The 22,149-nt window shown below is 40.7% G+C and overlaps 1 protein-coding gene across 1 annotated transcript; it reads right to left on the bottom strand.

Moving 5' to 3' along the window:
- Positions 1-48: 48 nt before the first annotated feature.
- Positions 49-22,145, bottom strand: mcf2a (MCF.2 cell line derived transforming sequence a). The gene is made up of 30 exons (XM_082556413.1): positions 21,363-22,145; positions 16,057-16,125; positions 15,863-15,977; positions 15,392-15,482; positions 13,510-13,629; positions 13,009-13,125; positions 12,505-12,654; positions 12,285-12,400; positions 11,990-12,104; positions 11,764-11,883; positions 11,305-11,496; positions 11,030-11,221; positions 10,685-10,856; positions 9,533-9,609; positions 9,275-9,360; positions 9,064-9,130; positions 8,757-8,872; positions 8,386-8,455; positions 8,190-8,282; positions 7,854-7,946; positions 7,246-7,371; positions 6,907-7,128; positions 5,531-5,623; positions 5,165-5,243; positions 4,838-4,901; positions 3,507-3,607; positions 2,966-3,078; positions 2,446-2,558; positions 2,204-2,307; positions 49-2,110 (listed from the first exon to the last, which is right to left on the bottom strand). Exons 1-30 carry the CDS (start codon positions 21,475-21,477, stop codon positions 2,070-2,072), a joined length of 3,342 nt encoding a protein of 1,113 aa, XP_082412539.1. The 5' UTR covers positions 21,478-22,145; the 3' UTR covers positions 49-2,069.
- Between the last annotated feature and the right edge of the window lie 4 nt (positions 22,146-22,149).

The raw sequence follows: 22,149 nt of genomic DNA, 5'->3' as shown, positions 1-22,149 counted from the left end.
AAACGAAAATCTGAAAAGCCAAACATCAAATTAAATTTGACCAAAAGCTCAACAAAAAGAGAAAATTCTGCAGTTTTATTATTTAAGACAGCTGCTACTGAAACATGACAGAAATAATAGATTAAATCAGGGTGAATGACAAAGACCGGGCTTAGTTGTGAGCCACCATATCACCGTGTCAAAACAACTATTATTTTATCACTTAAAAAACATATTATTGCAGCAAATACTTTTGCATTTGGCTTTCTTTACATAAGAAAAGCTGTACAAAAAATGCCTGTGTAGAGTGATGACTTTAATAATACAAACCAACTCATTGTTCGGTTGCCATGCATTTTTATCGAAAGAAATGTTCAGCAACTAGCGTAGGGTATATGGCTCATCAAGAGACAGAACGTCTCAAGCATGATTTTTGCTTCCCGAGCTGGAAATCTGTGCAAATTCTGCAGCATTTTGGATTGAAATGACAAACAAACAATGTGATTTTTCTCATATAAGCTAATAGAGCAAATAAAGGAGATGTTGCACAAGAATCAAGCATAGCTCCTGTAAAAATATGGGTATGTAATTTCATTTGGGACTTGACAGTAAAATAAATAAATTAACAACACAGGAAATGGCCCCTTCTGCTTTCTAGATTCATTTCCATATCAAATGCATCGTATCAAAGCCAGCCCTCCGACCGGGGGCTCAATTTGATGTGGTAAATTCATATAAGTCTGCAATCAATATTTAATTAAGTGTTCAATACAGAGGGTATATTTCATGTTGGCTGTATGATCCATTTTAAAGAGGAACCCAAGATTAACTGAGCTGTAATGCTGGCGAAGAAACAATTTGCCTCTGTGATGGCCGAGTACACGCAGCATATCATTCTCTCTCATTCTGCTTCAGGATTTCTTCCTTTGCTGCATTTGACAAGACAGCTCCCAAAAGATCATGATGAAAATGACAGTGTTTGAGGGCTCTGTGGCATGTGCCTCCCACTTGTCTATGGCACACACAGAGGAATACATTGCCATCAATCTTCATCATATTTGCCTGTGCCTTACATTACCATCTTTGACACGTCAACTGCTTCCTGCATGCAGGAGGCATGTGTCTTCCCTGCCTCCCTCATACATTCATCATACATCACAGAAGAATAAACAAAGACAATAGCATCTAGAACACAAGGAAATGCACAGTAAGAGAGGTAAAGCAGCGAGCAATGAACACATTCGGTAAACAATAGGTGGATTTTTAGTTTCCATCATTCTTCCACCATATTAAAGTGCCCATTGAATGTTTGTGAGGTCAGTTTAAAGCAAGGACAGAGTATTTGATTTTGCAAACAGTATACAAAAGACTCTACAAGAGCAAGAATAAAAAAGGCATTATGGCATGGCACAATTTGGCATTATAACTCCCGTACTGTACAGAAGAGGACGCCTTAAGGAGCAAAATGTAAGAAAAATGCAATGACGAGATGAAACGCCGAGATACAGTAAATGTTAAAAATGACACCGCATGCGGTGGCATGTATATGTTTTAAGAAAGGTTTTTAGGCAAATCCTGGGTTAGCATCCATTCATCACATACTGAGACAGGAGCTCACACACACACACAAACCCATAAAGTTACTTTAACCTCAAGTATTAGGATTGAAGAGTCCACAGACTGTGAAATGACCCATTGTTTAAGCAGCAAACTCGCATCCCGATTGCATGTGTTGCAAAGTGAGCGCCAGAGGGAAGAGATATTTATCACTAATGAGAAAAGAGGAAGACCAAACAAGATCCGGGGGTAGCTTGTTGATTGTCCGTAGTGGTTTCATCAGCTCCAGTGTCTTTGTGCTGGTACCTCTCCACACCTTCACTGTCAGAAAACTCTGGTTTAGGAGATTGTCAGTCAAAGCCATAGAAAAAAAACTGTTGTGTAGATTTCCATGTTTGTCTTTTTAATGACTGAACGTTGATGAAAGAAGACGGCATGGGAGGATCAGTTATGAGACAGCTATGGCTCAGTCTGCTTTCTGTCTGTTCATTCTCACCCAAAGGTAAATATAATCACAATATGTGCTTTCTTCTCTATGGGGAGCTGAGCTTTCTCACCTTCAGGTTTCCTGGGTCTACGAGAAAATACACAGACTTTTAGAGAAGAGAATCAGAGTTAAGAAATACTCAATATTATTGTGAGATGGAAGTCTAGGTCTCGTCTTTACCCCCTAGTCTGGAGGAGTTTTCGTGCCTGCTGCCTCCTATAATCAGCTGCAGGGTGGCAGCTGGTAAGAAGCCCTCTTGTTGCAGAGTCACATTTTTCACCAGCCTTTCCACCAGGATGAAGAATTGTGAGGAAAGTGTTTACAGGAGGGAAGGAAAATAACTGTATCCATTCACACGCTGGTAGTTCGGCTGATCACTAAGCCCCATTGACAGGGTTTGCTGAAAGTGGCTGAAAACTCACCAGCGCCCCCTGTTGTCTTCACATTGTAGTTGGATGACGTCTCCACGTTTGATGATGATGCTGTCTGGTCCATTTTGGAGACAGTCAGCCAAAACCCTGTATCTGCCTGGAGACTAACAGAGAAGGAAAACTGTCAAGCAGATTTATTTATACGTCGCTTCTGAAAGCAGGTGTTACAAAGTGTGGCATAAAAAAGGCACGATGAAGAAGAAAATATTAAAGAGAGCGATTAATAACAGGCACAACAGCCCCAAAATAGATTTTAAAAAAGGTTCAAAATTATCTGAAAAAGTAACAGTAATAGTCTTAAAAAGTACAATAAGTATGGTTGGGTATTTTGCAGTAAAAGATGACTTACAGGCAAAAGCAATATGGGAAATGTTTCATAATATGTGTGGGGAAATTTCAAAGAGAGATAAGACAACTTTCCTTTTTTGGCATTTAACTAGATAATAGAGGTTACAAAAAAAGCTGGGAGAATTTTAGTTTATACAGTATCTGTAGTTGCATTTGGTCTCACCAGTTGCACCAAAACCTCCTCCTCTGTGTCAGATGGATGGAAGGGGTCGCGACCTCCAGGCCACTCCTCCAGACCCTCGCAGATGTCTACGGAGTGAGGAGCTCCTGGCCAGCCTGGGACACATACATGACTTTTTTCTGTTAAAGGCATCAGCAAGCACATTCTTCCAAATACCACATCTTAAAAGGCACCACGTAGATACTTAGTAACTATGTCGACATCACAATGACCCCTTTGTCACTTACTGGGAAATTAATAAGAAGGTGGAATCAAAAGCTAATCTCAGTAGATGGACCTTTTTCCCTTGTAATCCTCGATGTACTTGTTTCTTCAGATCAAAGTACACCTGAACTGCTGAGGGGGGAAAAGTCAAATATCTATATTAGTTTACGATTTTGAAGAAAATCAGCAACAGCGGCACAACAGTGTGCAATGCAGGTATAGTTTGCAAGATTCCCTTTATTATTATTTTTTTTGTGATTTAGTTACTAAGTATCTACTTGATTATAACATAAATGCGCAGCGATGAGATTTTACTCACTCCTACGGTTGTGCTGGTGTTTCGGGGAGTGGGGCTGGGGGTCTGGACTGCTCCTCCCAGACTCTGTCTCCTCTGAACTCACTGATGCCCTCTGCTGTTTGCTGGGAAAATAACACAAAACAACATGAGACCAAATAGTGCACAGAGTCAGAAACACTCAGGACAGGCATTATCCTCAACCATGCACTGGGGTCAGACTATGACTTCTACAGTAATAACACATGGGAAGTGTAAATGCTGCCCCAGGTGAGTCTGTTAAGAACAACTCTTTCCTGTTGTTTCTCATACACCAATGGCCTCTTAGGCACCAGCCATACAACACAGAGCACAGCAGCCATTTGCAAGCCTCTTTGTAAAGGGTGGGAAGTAGTACTTACAGACCACTGGCACAAGGAAAGATCTGGTCTCGATTTATTAAGATCCAAATGTAGAGATTTAACAACTTTATTATTGGATGCTGAATAAGAAGTTTTCAGCAAAGCAAATTTCCCGGATGCTTGATCAGATCTCAAAAAACGAGGCCCATCTCAAGAAGCGGCTGTCATGAAGAAATTAAAAAATGGAATGAAACTTAAACTCTTCTTCTGTTTGTCCTTACAATTACATGCAAAATAGAAAATCTGAGGTGCAAGAAATAAGATTGTGTTAGAAACTGTATTAGAAAGCTATGATGGAACTGCTGAGACGCTGGCAGGAGTATTTGGGGATCAATTATGGACTGGAATGAGGCTTATAAAAGTGGGTGTAGCTGGCGATCAGTTTGCAAACACAGCAGCCCAGGGTTTTTAATCCTTAAGGCGGGCCACATGGGTCATGCCAGGGTGAATCAAGCCAGGCTGGGCCAAGCTGTTTACCACTGAGCGTTAACAGCAGGTCAGTGGCGCTGTGGGTAGTGGCAGGGACGTGGCCGGGGGCGTTGCCGGGGGCTTCGGGGACGGGGGCTCCGGGACCGCAGGCACAGAAACACGTCAGCTGACAGCGATACAAAGTCCAGCCCCGGCAGACAGCCCCTGGGAACCCCTCTGGACGGCCGCATGCCCCTGCAGGTAGGGGACGGGAGGAGTGGGGATAGGCAACTAGACAGCAGTGAACACAGTCGGGCATGTGCCCATTTTCATACACCGCCACACACAGCCTCCTACCAGGGCCGTGTGAAATGTCTCATTCACTCAAGCTCTATCACATGTGAAAACTCAGCAAATGCAAATGTTTTAGCACTGACTACATATGGGCGTGTTTTGCATAGGTTTGTGTGTTTGTGCAACTACAGCCTACAGTCATGCACTTACAACAGTGTAAATAACCGTCTATAGTCAGCTGTAGGCACTGACCTCTCAGAGAGTGGTGGAGAAAGTGGCATATGGTCAACGATGTGGCCGTGTTGATATGCTTCATCTGTGAGGAAAAGGTACTATATTATAGACATATAAGGAGAGATGAGCCAAGTCTGTAAGTTGACTATTAACTCAATTTCTTTCTTTTAAGAAAAGCGCAGGATGAAGAAACTGAGCATAAAGGCTAACCCACCAACTGTGGAACTTTGAATCTGAACTCTTGCTCTCTGAGTGCTGTGAGAGTCAGTTCAAAGCTCTGACGGTTAAAGGGAACCTTTATGCTGAGAATTCTTTTTCCCATATTAACTTAAGTTGCTCTCAGACCTCTAAGCATCTTCTGCTGGTTAGTCAGGATTCTACGGAGCTCATTGAGCCAGGCCATCTTCACCTCCACTGTAGGAGCCTGAAGAAAAACACAAACAATAAACAAGAAGAGTCATTTGGATTTTAAAAAATCTGAACATGTTTTTCTCCAGCTACGTTACCATTTCTTCTTTATTTGTAATTAATATGTGCAACAATATGATGACTTTAAATAGATATTTTAAATAAATAATAATATATCTTTTTTTTTGTTTGAATAACATCCCCAAACCATATATATCTTGCTAACTGGGAATGAATACGAGCAAAACCAACAGATTTTGCATTACAGCTTTAATTTAAATGTTTTTAAAAATGCTGCCTTACCTGAACCACATACACTTCCTCCCTGCCACTGTACCAGATCTCAAACTTCTTCACATCTCCCTTGACATTTTCTGTGATCCCCACAGCAGTCATCTGCCAAGAGACATACACTGTTTACACCGAAGCTGGGACTGGCAGGGCAAACAGCACATCATACATCAGTGTTACATCATGTTAACACATCTGTCCCGTCGCAACACAAGCATTTGCGGTCACACGCACACCTCCGCTGTGTGACTTCTTCCTTCCCACACCCTCAATAATAAATCAAGAGCTGCAGCTGTTAGTGTGACACCAACTGTGACAACTTCAACAAATCTACACACAATAAAAGAAGTGTTACAGGAACACACACATGTTGTGTGAGCAGCACATGTGCTAGGAGCTCACGATAAAGACAGTAGTATTAACTCAGCATCTTCAGATCTATTTCATCACTTTTTATTAAAACAAAAGAACAGATTAGATGTCATGGACAGACCATTTGTATCCAAAGTATTGTGATTTTTTTAAACTATAGGTTGGCTTTGTTTCAAATTATTTTCTTCTATTTTCATCCTTAGATTTCTGGAATTCCTCAATTGTAATTTACAAATCTATAAACTCATATAAATTTTGCCTTCTGTACACCATGTATTGCATGTTGTGGACACTATAGTGCATACATATTTAAACATAACAAATGTATAAACTAAGAAAACATACCATTTTAAGACAATACTATCTTATTTTGAATTTGATGGCAGTAAAGTGTCACAAAAAAGTTGGGAGAGGACAGCCAAAGTCTGTAAAAACAACAAAAATAAACAGCTGAAATAACTAAACAAGTTCCATGGCAACTGGTCAGCATCATGACTGGTGATTAAAAAAAGTGCATCTTAGAGAAGCAGAGGTTTTCAGCAGTAAAGGAATGCAAATATTCACCATACTGTAAAACCTGAATCTACAAATCATGGAACAAGTTTTCATTTCATTTAAAATCATAAAAAGTTTGAATATCTGATCATCTACAGTTCATAATACCATTGAAAGGTTCAGGGAATCTGGAAAAATCTCTCCTGAGATCCAGATAAGGCCAAAAATCAATATAAGATGTGTGCGATCTTTAGGCCCTGTGTTAAAAACAGGCATGACTCAGTCAAGGAAATAACTGTATGTTAACACAGTTCACTATGGCATCCACACACTGAAGGTTAGAGCTCTGGAAAACTGTTGTGTTGTCAGATTAATTGAAATTTGAAATTTTCTCATGACCCCTGCGGTGAACCAAAATGTTCTAATTTCTACTCATCAAACCATAAGAAAGCACTGATTTTCCTTAAAAAGAAGTGGCCACTCTTCCAGAAAACTACTGCATTGCTTAAAATTAGACAAACCTTGAGACAATGTTTGAAGCTGTATGAAGGGGTCTTGTCACAGCCATCTCCATGCTCCTCCCTTCGCTTGCATAAAAGTAGAGCTCTCTCGTACAAGAAGAGGTGCCGCTGCATTGGCTTGAAACGAGCCATCTCCTTCATGCGAGTGGGGCCCTTTTTATGGCTGATCCACACACTGAAGGATCCCTGCATCAGCACACGGCCCAGCTCACAAATATCACCCTGTGTATAGTAGAGGGGAGGGGATGTATGCATAAACCTTTGTTGCAAATATATTTTGGCTATTTATAATGTAGCAATTCATAGATTGTCACTCTTATCAGTCAAAATGTACTTCACCTCATATCCTGTGATTGCAATCTGGTGCATGGAGTCATTGACTGATTTGAGAAGGTCCAGCATGGCTGCTAGTGCCCCCTGGAGTTCAGAGGTGCCCTCACAGTCTGTGCTATATTTTATCAGCTCCTGAAAATACAGAAACACAGCACATGTAGGTAAATACACACACAAAAGAAAATGCATGCAAACTTACACACAAACATGGCACAAAGCTGTGCATTTGGATGGTAAAGACTGTAAGTGTTGTTGGACCTGAGCCTATTCAGCAGATTCTGTACTAAGAGTTAACGAACGCCAGCAAATTGGCACATTTGCTACAGCAGGTATTTTCAATGATATCTTTTTATTAATTATAATGAGTGCATTTAAGATGCTGTTTGCTGTATTTGCATGCTAGGATATATGAAGTGCACATTTAAAATAATCCCACATGACAGCTCTGTGTGAGCTTGTATAAAGCAAGTGTGCTGGACCATCTGAAGAACATATTTAAGGCCAGTGTTGTGGAAATAAAAGTATCCCACCTCACATGCAGATTGACTTCTAAATACATTTGAATCATATATTGACTTTCTATACATTTGCATAATATGGTTTAGCTTTCTAACCTTCAGCAGCAGCTGGTATTTTGTGAGGCGCTGGATAGGTTTCAACAGATAGGAATCCAGGCCCAGTTTGTGCTCCAGCTTTTTTTGACACTCCTTCAAAAGGAAGATAAAAAAAACATCAATCAGTGCAATGTTGCCAGTGACACATCATAGCATTTCAATTCTTACTACAATTTAAAACACATTTATTCTGAACTGGTGGTATTAAAATTGTTTCAAACGGCAGTGGTCTATGTTGTATGCTTGTGTGAACTAATAAATGAAGTGGGCACTTAAAGTAATCTTTTACATTGTGTCAAAACAGTTTAAGAATTTCTTGATGTAAAGTCAACTAACCAAAAAGAAGCCGCAATCTGAGAATTGTCTCCACAGTGCCTCTGAGCGTAGTTTATTCTGACAGTAGCTTTCGTACATTTGGAAGCTTTCTTTCTGAAGGGACAGGAAAAAAGGAACATGTCTTAAAATATGTCTGTAAATTATGTACAAATGATCAACATATAAAAAAGAAGCTGCAAAAACCCCATCATCTCACCCGCTCCAGAAAACACGCTCCCACAGCTTCAGGAGCCTCCAGGCATCCTTCCAGGTCCTGAAGGAAAACTCTGAATTCCCATAAAAGTCCAAAAGATCAAAAAATAGATGTCAAAAGCCAAAGAAAGCGGTCTAAGAACAACCATTCTACAAATTACCCTTTATACAATAACTGAAACATGAGCTCGCAGCTCACACTGCAGTAAGCACTATAGTTAAAAACAGCCTTTTACAACAGAATTATTGTGTCCCAGCATATTTGACTTGTAAATTGAACAAATATATGTCTAGATCTCATTAATCATTATTATTTGTCTTTATTTTTTCATGTTTTATCAAGTCTAAATGGGATATGAGTCCTTAATCATTCACCTGCTGTGAAAATTGTAAATCTCTGGCATGTTTCCAAAGAGAATGTCTCTCTTACTGCGAAGTATTGGGGGCAGGACCCCCGACAGAGCTGGGTTGTCCATTTCAGCCCTGTAACCCTGCATTATTTAGAGGAACATGACAGAAGAAATATATGGTTTATGAAAACAGCATTACTTATTAATCACAAAGAATCATTTGACTCAATCTGAATTCAAACGATCGTAAACATACAGTGCACACATTTAGTAGTATTTAACAAGGAGAATCTCATATTTACTTTAAATTAAAAGAAACTATGATTTCTTACCAGTAACACTGACAGCAGCTCTTCCACATAGATTCTTTCAGTTTCTATGAGTTCCCTCATTACATGACTGTGACACAAACATATACAAGCATGCAAAAGTAGAAAGAGATAGAGGACATCATTAGCACTGAACAAAGAGAATAGCTAAGTAAACAGCATCAAGAGCAGTACTGATGACAGACAGATGGGTGGACGGATGCTTCCTCCTCACCGCTTCAAGAGATCTGGGCTGTCGTCTCCATCCAGACTGTACGACACACAGCTCCGGCTCTCCTGGTAGTCGTGCATCACCTCTATCTGAACACACCACAGATGGACAGCACTGACTCTTCCATTTGGGTTTAGACAAAATTTTAATGCACTTAACAATTTATTGGGCCAAATAAGAAAAGTTACGTAATGAAATGACGAAGTTTGGAGATGGCGTGAAAATGGAAGTAAATAAGCACAACTTTTATTTGTTACGTACTTTTCGAGAGTTGGGGACCTTTCTCGATGCTCTTTTCCCAGGCAGAGAAAGATCGAATGTGAACTTCAATCCATCACCTATGAAAGCAAGATCAGCAACAACTCATCAAGAGTGGGATTCAAAAACAGTTTATTACCGAAGAGATGACTAATTAAAGCATCAACACTAAATAATACACAAGTGATTTGTGATCCACAGATTTATAATCATAATTTGCATTATGATAAGTTGTTTTCTGTAAAGGTGTGATACCAAAGCAGCATGTACAGGTTTAAAGCAGGCCTGTGAGTGTATTTGTGATCCCAGCTGAATCCCTCCACAACAGTCGAAGCTCAGCTGAGCGTTATCATCAGTTATGTGGGTATACGCATGTGTGAGGACGAAATATATATTTGAACCAGATAAAATGAATCAGATCAGATCTAACCCTCTTTTTCATTTATCTCTTTTCATACAGAGATAAAGGTGTACCGAGTATCTAAGAAGCCTCTAAGGGGCTCATAACCACTGCCGCTCTTTCTCTCATTAGTATGGTTTCCTGCTATGCAGAAAAAAACATTAAAGACATGAATGGAGAATAATCTTTTTACAGTTGCACATTCTTAAAAAACACAAACACAGACACCAGATAACACATACTATGTCAGTTGGATATGCTGCATAATGTTAGCTTTGTGCAGCCTCCCGTGAGACATAGCAGGAGAAGAAAAGTTCTTCAATGTATATGAACCACATATGGTTGTATAGCAACCAACATGACTAATAGCTTAGTCAGGCATTTCCCAGTGGACCGATTATACCTGCGACCCCTGCTCTAGCTCATTTGTAACGGGGGTGTGCTAAACCTGACGGCCATTGAGGAAAACCTAGTTGCTAGACAGTGAATGTATCTGATAATGTTACATGTCATGTGTTCAATGAATCATGGTGCCTAAAAGAAAGAAACAAGAAGGAGAGCCAACAGTGTGAGCTTATACCATACGCTGCAAATTTGGGCATTTAATTGAGGACAAGTGATACTTCATCCAGTGTGAGAAAAAAAAAGAAAAAAAGTCATCATTTGTGTTCATAAACGGGGTGACAAATTCTCTATTTCAATAACGATTCTTCTTTTGAAGTAAGCTGGTTTGTATCTGTGTGCCTGTGCTGTACCATGTTTTGGAGAGAAGAGCGGAGACTTGGATCGTGGTGTGTTTTCAGGCCTGGGGGCCACCAGTTGGACCGGTCGTACGTGTTTATCAGCCAGCTTCCTTAGACAAGCCTGTCGATTCTGGATCATCTGCTGTACTGCTGCGTGCTTCTCAAACATTTTCCCAATCTGGGCCTACAGAGAGCCAAAAAGAAAGGGAGAGGGAGAGAGAAGAGATGTAAGGCAAAGGAGTTTTCATTTTAATGTAACAATCCAATAATGCGACTGCTTGAATTAGGTCGGAATTTCTCTCATTATACGTTTGGTTTTGTAACATTGTTTTCACATATTAGGGTCGGTTAGCTTACTTGAAAATGAGGTGTAATAACAGCCTCATATTCAGCGGTTACAATGTCAAGTCCTGAGCTCAGCATAGACGGAGCCCCTTCCAAGAGCTTCTCAATGTCCCTCAGAGCAGCCTGGGCCCCCTCCTTAGACTGAAACTTATCTACTAGCTGATTGGCCAGTAGATATGCCGCATCATCACACCAAGTCTGGGCCTGAAGACAAAGGGCGCATGCGTATCATACAAGAGATATGAGTGTGCTTGCATGTTCGTATATAAATGTGTATCTCTAAATACCTGCCCAAGACAAAGCAGCATCTGGTGTGTTTGCAGAAGACGAGTGTGTTTGGACTTGAGAGCAGCAGTGAGTGTATCACAGTAGTGACGAAGCTCATTGCAGCGTTGCATGATGAGAGCCATGGCATAGTGGTGACCAGCTGATAGCTGGTGTCCATGAAGGATGATTATCTGGGCCCGAGCTGTCACCTCCTGATCAACAGGGAATCACACCAAGGAAGGAGTCAGTTTTATTGGACGTACTATAAAAACTGAAAGATTCTGGCAACACTATACACATATACAGGTATATGCAAAAATATAGTACCTCCGGACATATTATACAGTTTAGTTATTTAAAGGAAATTTGAGTTAGAATTTGGTGCTGTAAATACACACTAAAATTACCTCATTTTAATTTAAATAGTAGCAGAGCAAAAAAAAAAGCTTAATTTTAATTAATGTTGGAGAAACACTGACCTGTGCATTGGACTCTAGATTGTTCAGCCTTTTGAGGGCCTGTTCTGTTTCAGCCAGACTGTTCGCAGATATGCATAGTTCCCTCTCCTGAGCTGTGAGATGCTCTAGACATAACTCCATCTAAACAGAAAAGAAAAGACTAACTATAAAGCAGACCTCTGTTAGATTCCAGAGGCATTAGTCACAAAAACACAAACATAGACAGACAGGTAGATGACAACCTTACCTCCTGAAAGCTTTGCTCATATCTGAGCAACTGGAGATACTGATGGAGCTTTAGATGATGCTTCTCAAAAAAGCCGTCAAAGGCAGACTCCATGTCTCTGAGCTGGGCGAGAAGCCTAAAAACACGAAGTGCATTCCCTTTGATCTCATTTGCTTCTCCTATTAAAGCTACTGCTCAGTAAGCATTAGTTTTACACTTTGGCTAGAAGAAGGACGGTGTAGATTACAATTTTACTTTGAAATATACTTTTTTAAAACAGCTACAAGACAAAAACTGTTGCTTGAAGATAATTTACCTTTGCACAGTCTCCCAGTCCAGCTTCACGTCCCACTGGGAGTCATCCTCCTTCGCAGTGGTCTCCAGGCTGGAGAGAAGATGACGACCCTCCTTTGACACCGACCTGATTGCATCCTTCCAAAGGAGGAAAAGATTGTAGCACATAACACTAGATTAATGTCAAAGTTTTGATATTACTAAACGTATCTCAATGGAAAACATCAGTTTTCTGTACTTACTTTCAGTTTTCTGTACTTGTCCGTGTGCAACTCGAGGAGATACTCTATGGCTTTCGCCTCTTCAGGCAGCTCCGTCTCTGCCAGCTCAGTACCAAAGCCCTGTAGCATCTGTGCAATGTCTTTGACTGTTACAGCGAAACTTTCAATGGCCTGTATTGAGAAATGCAAACGCAAAAACAAAGCAATATGAGTGCATAGACAATTAATTACACTGTAGTATTCATTTGAGTAGGAAAAAAGAAGAATCTTTGACTCACTGTTCTTAATAGAGTTTTAACAGTAAAAAAGGGCCCTGATGTGACATATGCAAAGAAGCAAGACAGCACAGCCACATTAAGAGCATGCTGATGTCACTCTGGAGAGGTTTGAAAACTCAAGAATACTTTGGAAGATGACAGAATGTATATTGAATATCTGTAAAAATGTCAGCTCTGTCATAGAGGGAATGTAGAACGATAGATTTTTATTGTTTGACTGGACTGTGCTTTTGAATCTGGAGCTCACCGTCCGCAAAACAATCCAGTCACTGTGACAGTAGTCCAGAGTGCCTCCAAACTCTGACGTCAGCTGGTTCTCATCAATGTAGCGCAGCAGGTCTGTGACAGAACTCAGCATCACCACCTAAAGGTACAGACAGAAACTGAGACCTGACAGATGCTCACTTTATAACTCTTGTTTTAAAAGATATCACAGGTTGTTTTTGTAGATGAGAAAATGTCCAAATACGTCTGCCATACTGAAGATGGTATGATCAACTACTGACACGTCTGTGTGGTCTGTAGCTTTCTGGCTAATGGGATTATTAGAACCATTTGGCATGCATAAGAGGTTGCTATAATTATTTAATAATAATTAGGTCAAAAGTTCATACTGAAATCAGTTCTCGGTTCTTGGTGGTGTTCACCAAAAAACATGTGACTTATGGAGCTCAAGGTTGTAATAAGAATGAGGTGTACCTCGTTTTGATGGGACACATGTTTGGTAACTGAGGAGGAGCTGCCTTACTGGCATTTTGAGCATGAAGTCCTCCTGGCTGAAGCGGAAGCCTATATCAGTAACAGTACGGTGGAAGAAGCTGGTAGGTCGGAGCACCAAGACCAGGTGGAGGTTCCCAGGAAAGGAAGCCTTGATGTGGATAAAAAAAATACAATAAAATAAAAAACAGGGGTTAGTGTATGATTGATGACGAGGCATATTTAGGAGGACTCAGTATAAATCTAAACTTTTGTAGCTAACCTCACTATGTTGGACAAAAACAAATATATGAGCTTTTTTCCAGCATCAACATAAAAACGAACGTATGCTTTATAAGCAGAGGAAGAAGGAGAGAAAGGGGTGAATGTTAATCAGTAATCGCTAGAGTGTGCCACTCAAGCAATTACTGTCAGACTGATGAATTCAAGGTTCAGTCAGTGAAGACTGCTATTTACAGGCCTCTGGATTTCATCATCAGGTTATCTGAGGTCATTGCGTGTAGGAATTTCTGCTCGGGATCTACATTTTACCTCAAATATAAGGGCTGCATTTCACCAGCATTCTAGTCAAGTCTAACTGAAGATGTGCTGAAAACCACAAGTAACTAAGGCGTATTGCATTCGAACCTAAAGGGCAAGCAAATAAAATAAATGCCTATTTTGGGGGCAGTTGGCAGTTCGTCTTCGGAAGGTTGCCGGTTCGAGCCCCCGGCTCCGACAGTCTCGGTCGTCGTGTCCTTGGGCAAGACACTTCACCCGTTGCCTACTGGTGGTGGTCAGAGGGCCCGGTGGCGCCAGTGCCCGGCAGCCTCGCCTCTGTCAGGGCAGCTGTGGCTACCATGTAGCTGCCATCACCAGTGTGTGTGAGAATGGGTGGATGACTGAATGTAGTGTAAAGCGCTTTGGGGTCCATAGGGACTAAGTAAAGCGCTATACAAATACAGGCCATTTATATCTTCAGGCATAGGCAAAGTACTTTACATCGTTTACATTATGTAGCTTCGAGTGGTGCAGGAGTCAACTCTGCAGCAGAGTTATTTATTTAATTTATTTTATATGCATGGGACATTTACTTGTCCCGAATCGACCTCTTACCCTCAGGATGCATGCACTACAAAAAGTCATCAGTCAAACTACACAGGGGATCGCTCAGGTATCACATACAACCGACCGCATGACTAAGCACAAAGCGCGTTCTGCACCGCAGTGCTATACTCGCCAGCACCCACAGCTGATGCCCCCGCTGCATTCGCCCTGCCCGCCTAGTAACTTCAACTTAACTCTTCACATGATGGATTAAAACAAACCAGCGGCTTATTACCGGGCTCCTCCGGATCTTCGGCATTCGTCGCCGGTAAAAGCAATCGGCCATGGTATTGGAAGCCATCTCGGCAAAGTATAAGTGCCCGCCCGATCACTGAAAATCTGTGCCAAGCTGAGGTATGCAGCTCCCTCCGGATGCCTGCCCACAGCCGCAGCACTGCTGCTGCCCGCTGCTGCCTCAGACAGCAGAGCGTGGCAGTACACTGCAACGTCTCCCCTCCCGCTCGTCTTCCTTATCCCTTCCTCTCCTCAGCATCCCGCGTCATCACTCAGTTTTTGCTTACTCACAGATTTGCAGCCCTATGCGACGGGACATTCGATACAGACCAGACCGGGGTCTTCTGCAAACTATGCACTACTCGCAAAAACATAAGAGAAAAATTAACAAATTACTATAATGAAAAAAATATTGCTTTAATAGTGCTATTCAGGTATTGTTCACGGTTTCAGTACCAGAGAGAGCAACTCCTAAATTAAATAGCAGCTTCTGGGCAACGTTGCAGCTTACAGGTGAAGATAAATAATGTATTTGTTCTGCACATCGATTAAGTTAGAAACAGTTTTTATGAAATAAAATATACGGAACTTACTGCTATCCTGGCAAGCGCCGTTTTGATAGATGCCCAAGTGTCCAGCCTTCGGTCTAAAATAATGATAAATTTGACTCCAGGTTGCCTCGTTCTGCAAGCAGTAATAGGCATTTGTATAAGTCTGTGCAATGATTGTGAATTTATTGTTTTAGAGCACACAGATACAAAATAAGCAAACATAAACAAGCACATATTTGGTACTGTAATTCCATATTATCCATATTATTCCATATTATCTAAAAATGTTTATACCAATCAAAATCATGTGTGAGGGAAAAGAAAGACCAATAATCTGATTTAAGCTTCCTTAATCTCTTGAAAGAATGAGGCTTAGAGGACACCAGAAAGGGCATTTGACCCTGAGATGATGAACGCTAAAGGCCAGTTCAGCTGTGCTCAGAATACAAGCAACTGAGGTTTTGGTGCACTGCAGTGAGTGAGAGAGTCATAAAAAAACGAGCAAGAACACACCGAGGGATGAGAGTGAGGTAGGTAAAAACTTTGGTTAGAGCTTCCTCTGGAATGTCACTGAAAGCTGAGCATTCTGGGAGAGTGATGATAACGCTGGAGTCTTCCCCACGGCCCCCTGGGAAGCACAAAAAGCAATGACTATCTTTCAAAGATACAAGATACATAACAGTAAGGAAATGATTAACAAAACTCACCTGACAGGTATGCTACCTGTTTCTCTATATAGCCTCCCACTTCCTTCATGCTCACAGGCACAGTCACCTCTGCAAGAAGGTCAGAAAAATCCAAGCTTTTAGGAAAGCAGTGCAAAAATATAAACAAGTAGTCACTTAAATGTAAAAAACAAAAACAACAAAACAAAGCATGGATTTGTTTTGTGCTTTATCCTTAGAACACCCGTTTGGTATGTATCTAAATTAAAATTAAGTTAGTTGCATAATTTTTTGTTTTCCTGGATAATACCACAGTGGATTTTCAGTGGAAATCAACCCATGATTGAAGTGCAGACTTTTAATTTTAAACAAAAATTTTATGTTAACTGTTAAGGGATTACAGCCGTTTTTACACATAGTCTCCCATTTTCAGAGGCTCAGCCTGATTGGATGGTTAAGGATTGTTTTTAATACTGAAAATCTTTTGTAGCCTTTACTACAGCCACCTTCAGCTCCCGCTTGTTTGTGGGTCTTTTTATGTTCAGTGTTTTATTCTAATAACTGAAACGCTTGTTCTATTGGGTTGAGATCAGGTGACTGATTTGGTCAGTGTAGAATACTTTTTTTTTTCCATGAGCTGTTTCTCTCCTCCGTACTTTTCTCTTCTCATCACTGTGAGACAAAGTGTGCCGTATCATCTGTTCAAAGCTATTTTTGAATGAACTTGCAGACTTTTTTTAGATGTTTTGTGCCAAAGTCTGATCTGAACTTCCTGTAACAAGTGGTTTGCACCTGGTTGTAAGCGCTTTGTATTTTCATCCATGAAGGTGCCTCTTGATTGTACACTTTGACAAGGATACTCCTTACTCATCAAGAGTGTTCTTGACTTTGTTTGATTTTATGTAGTCATGTATTTTGAACATGGAAATAATTCTGTGATCATGCATTCATGGCTTTTTGGCCTCATATTTACAATTACCATGTAAAGCTGTAAAATACAAATTCAACACGCTGAATAAGGTTCAGATATTATTCCTGCTTCATTGTCATTTTAAAAAAAAACAACAAGAAGAAGAAAATAGGTCTCATTTCACCATAAAACTGTCAGTCAAATTTCCAATTACCTTTTACTCTGAAAATGAAGGTCACAGTTAAACAGTTACTGCTATACTTTTGTTCAGCTCTTTGAATTCAAGCTGAAAGTCTGCACATCAATCACATCTGGGTTGTTTTATTTTAAATCTGCTGTGGTGGTGTGCAGAGGCCAACAAACTATGGGCCTAATCACATCAAAAAAAGTTAACTATGAGTTGCTGTTTATAAAGACAGTAACATAACACAATCACCTTTACATCAAGGAAGAAAAGAATGGCTCACTGAAACCTGACCAGCCTCTGTCTACTTGGAATTTTGCTGATGAATTATTAAACATCAGCATGTACAATCCATGGTCATGAACTTTCAGTAGCTGCCTCTGTGGTTAGATGTAAAGCCTGCATCTGAAGCCATCCTGTGAGGTGAAATTACAGCATCTGAAGTGATATTGGGGTACTTTTAAGTCTGCCTGCATATTTTATGCTCAGTGTTATTAGTGTTCTAGTCAGCCATATGTCCAGGAGGCAAACACACAGTCAATGAGTCATTGTTGTGTTGTGACTGCTAACATATGCTCACTTTTCTGTTACAGTACATCCAGTGGATCTAGTGGATGATCTCATTTATAGTGAAGCTTAATGGGGGGAAATAAGCAGCATCACCAAATAAAGCTTCCTGGCTTTCACTCCAATTATGACAAAACTGCATCCAGGAATATTACTCACATTATAAAAGGTGGTTATTTGTTAAAGCAATACTAAAGGTCACTGTGTGCTCATCTACAATGAACAGACATTAAAAATTAATTGAAGCTGCGAGAGAGAAAAATCCATCCAGAAAAAGATTAGAGAAGGCTAACCAAACAGAGGAAGAGTAAAGAAGGTGTTATTTTCCATGAGTCGACTGCAGTAACAGTGCCCGTCAGGCTGTCAGGGAGCAAGTAATGAGCTCTACTTCTACCTGCTGAATATTTGATGTGTTTCTGTAATAGAGAAGAGATAAGCCAAGCAGGCCCCTGCAGGACCAGTGATTGGACTGTGCACACGTAGATTCAGGATGAAATTACCGCCACACTGCAATAGTTATATAATGATCTTTATCTGATGCCACAACCCACTCAGAAGGTTAGGACAGGTCTTAAATGAGTAGATCTTATATAATGTAAATTCATGATAAAGCACATTTTCCAACAGGTTAATGCAGCATATGTGGATATAAAACTGTGTGAGCAGGAAGAATGTAGAGGAGTGCATGATGCATTGGATTAAACCATGCAAATGTGTAAAAAGTTTAATGTAAGCAATTTTATTGTCACCCTAACATGTCCAGAGTACAAAAGTGTACACACTGCAGACTTCAGCTTTATTTGATCAAATGAGAGGTAGCCTGGGCTGCAAACTGCAGCGTGTTTAATAAACGTGCCAGTTTGTGGAAACACTGCACTCGCCCCCCCCCCCTCGCCCTCACCCTGCAAGATTACCAGCCTATCTCGTGACTGAAAGCACTTAAGAACACTGCCAAATAAAATGCCCTGTGGTCCTTCAATCAGTCCTTGTGCCTCACTGTACACCACTCAGGAAAATGTGGAAAATATAAAGCACTAATCATTGTGTACCATAACAACTATAACGAAATTTATAAATAGGTAAATCTTTGTGTACTTTACCAAAGTTATTCCTCTGAGGAAACACTGATTCTCTTTTATCTTGCGTCATGACCTTTCCAGGTGACATTAGGGTAAAAGTCAAATAACCTCTGTTTGCTCTTCTGTTCTTAGTCACAGAGAAGGAGGAATGTTTGCCAGTATGCTGGGAAGCAGAGATTTGATACCGGTCAAGAGATCTAGACTCAGACCAATCCTCTGAGTCTGCTTGCTGAGCTGAAGGCAGAGGAGCTTATCTCTATTGTCCAAACAGATGAAATCAGTGTTGATTTCGTACCACTTCTATATAAAGCAGTCGCCGCCACTGTTCTTTTCCATTTATTAATCTTTTATAATAATGAATCGCATGCTTTTAAACAACGATTGCTGGAGGAAAATGTCACGAGTGAAAATAAATCTCTACAAAATGAGGAGTGCCTGCAGAGCACACCCTTCAATATAAGATAGCAGTATTAATATGTTGATAAAATGTCAAGTCCAATGCACTAAAGCTGCTGAAGCTCTTTAAATGTGACTTTCAATTTAACACTTACTAAAATGTTCTGTAGAGAAAAGAAATGTACCACTGGTGATTTCATAATAAAGTCCAAAAAACTGTTCATATTGCCCAGTTTATTTACACAGAACAGCAATTCTTAGTAAAATATAAAAAGGCTGATTCAATGCAGAACGTGCATTCCCATGGATGATATTGTAGTCTGATATTACAGAGTCCCAAAACGTAGACACACGTAATCTCTTTCAGAGCAAGAAATCCCCTCTTAAAGATACAAACAGCTTCGCAGTACAGAGTGGCCTAGCCTCATACTGCTTTTAGGTCACGAGTTATTTCGCTAAATGAAGCTTTAAATGCTAAGGGGATTAGACTGGTGGGTGACTGCATTCTGATAGAAAAGGGTAGAAGAAAATTAAGTATTAAAGTATTCTACCCGCTGGGATACAAGCAATCTAGATTGGTTTTAAAGCAGAAAGGTCTGAATTGCAGAACCTGCACAATCACAGAAAAAGGCTTCGGATTGGAAGTCCTGGTGCTTTTAATATTCACTTTGAGGATATGTGACCTGCACCAAATACTTTCAGTGATTTTGTTAGAATTTGTTATACTGTGACTGTATTTATTCTGAATATAAGAATATATATAACTGGATATATTTGCTAATGATGTGCTACATGCCATTTTACTTTGTAGTGTTCAGTCATGAGCTTCCCTTTCATATTTTATTAATCTGTGGTATCTAGAACACAGCTGCCTCTGACTCTGCAGGTATAAATGCCATAAAATTATAGATGTCTGCATGAAACTGAGTGGGAGAGACATTCCAAATTGAGGCACTTAAAGCAGCTCAAGTGTCAGTTGAAGCTGAACCTATAAAAGGGTGTTTGAGTGTCAGCTGAGATTAAAGCGACCCATCAGAAATGTCAGTCAATACTTAAGCACTAAAAGCTTCTAAACAGTCGATGGGAGAGAATTTTTCAGAAACAGAAATGTTATTATCATTGTATTCTCAGTTATAAAGTTTGGTGTCAAGAGTATGGTGGAAGATTGCAAGACAAAACTGCTTATGGAATGCTAGGGGTAAGCCTAATAAAGAAAAATGCACTTTAGCATGTATCATTAATGATAAATGCATGATTAGTTTTGTACAGCAATGTACAATAAGGAGATTATGACAATCCCAGAGAATAAAGTTTAAATGTCATCCAGGGGACAACCATTTTTGCTTGACTTAGACAGAACTTTTCCATGCTGTCTGTTATTTCCACAACCCACGGCAGACATAAGGAGACAAAGTTCCATCAATTAGGCAAAGAACTCTCGCCTCCCAAAATCCAGAAATAATCTCAGGATCCTCTGGAGAAAGGTGTTCCGGTCACAGCAGGTGCTATATATGTTCATTCCATCACCTTCTTTGTTCAGTTCACTTCTGTAAGGCAACTTCAAAATGATGATTGGCAAAAGCATTAGGGTTTGGAGATGTTATTACTATGTATTTAGTTTTTTATTATGTTCAACCTTTTCCTTTCCTCCACCAAGTGTAGTAATTAAAATTGGGTGACAACTGTAAACCATTCTGTAAACAGTAAACTAAGGGTCAACATCCAAGAAAAATTACAAGCTGCATTATGTAATTTATAAGAAATCTATTCGTGTTCTGTTTGATTTAGTTGACAGTAATGGTTTGTTTTTCGCTTCCTGCACTCCCCTACACTGATCCAAAATCCACAGTCCTCGCATATCGAGGTTACAAATCCTTACTATGGAAGAATATCCATCTGTGATGGCCTAAAATAGCCAACATAATCCCTGCAATAGCTCACTGTTGAGGCAGAGATACAGGAAATGGCACATCAATAATATTGCCTAACCCAAGAGAGTGCAGCTCTCCTGTTACCTCCCATCACGTTTCTCAGAAGTCACAAATGAACACTGTAAATCAAACCAAATGCACCCTCCTGCTACACTGTTCAGAAAGCACCAATCTGAAATGTAATAATAAGGAATTAGTTTTAGAGCAGATAGAGGATTACATTCAAAAGCCTGGTGGTTACCACAAGTCTAAAGTGGGTTGTCAGCATCACGTGTACTCACGCTGCAGAGTGCTCTCTAGCTGGGAGCCTGCCTGTAGAAGGCAGCGGTAGCTCTCCATCTCCTCCTTGGACTCTTTCCTCAGCTCTCTGTCCTCCTGCAGTGAGGCTGGGCCCATTCCCTTCGTCTCTGACACGAGATCAGCCAGAGGAGAACTGACGCTACTTTTGGGAGGTAGTGACAGTATCCCGGGCCTCACATCCTCTTCACAGCCCCATGGCTCTCCATAGCCATTTATTTAAACAAGGAAAGTTTTCCCACCTCCCTCCGCGGGTCCCAAGATCCAGATGGGACAATTCCCCGAGGCTGCCGCTGGCTGTTCCTGACCTTGAGCTGCATAGAGCGCCTCCACACTGAGCAGCACAGCTACGACAGGAGAACTGTCCACACAGGCAAACAAAACACTAGTATGTTGTCTCGTTGTCGCCCCGAGCGAGTGCGAGGTTTCCCCCTCCACCCTGCCCTGCTCTCAGCAGCAGTCAGCTACTTCAAAACAAACAGAGCTCCTCCATCTGGACACTGCTGCCTCCCTCTCCCCTCTGCACTCTCCCTCTCTCTGAACATTAATGCGTCAGCTCTGCATCGCAGGTCTCAAGAGTCCGGACCCGATATAGTGCCAACTCCCTCCCAACTTTTCTGCTCTCTCACACACACCAAGCCTTCAGCATGTCACTGACTAACAGTAGCCTGAAGTGTTAGGCTGCTTGGCTATCATGCTCATGTGCCTATTTCTCCAGTGTCACTATAATATAGATGCACAAACTGAGGAGAATAGCGCCATTGATAAAAA

The sequence above is a fragment of the Aulonocara stuartgranti genome, assembly GCF_965226115.1.
Source record: "Aulonocara stuartgranti genome assembly, chromosome: 2".
Classification (NCBI taxonomy): Eukaryota; Metazoa; Chordata; class Actinopteri; order Cichliformes; family Cichlidae; genus Aulonocara; species Aulonocara stuartgranti.
Note: the sequence above shows the minus strand (reverse complement) of the source record. Positions and strands in the feature narration are given on the sequence as shown.

Bases quoted from the DNA above. Each gene is read 5' to 3' on its own strand.
- mcf2a (XM_082556413.1), bottom strand. From the start codon at position 21,477: ATGGGCCCAGCCTCACTGCAGGAGGACAGAGAGCTGAGGAAAGAGTCC. The intron at 12,401-12,504 runs GTAAGTACAGAA...CTCCTTTGGAAG, and splicing joins ACAAGTACAGAAAACTGAAA to GATGCAATCAGGTCGGTGTC. The intron at 10,857-11,029 runs GTAAGCTAACCG...GGCTCTCTGTAG, and splicing joins TTATTACACCTCATTTTCAA to GCCCAGATTGGGAAAATGTT.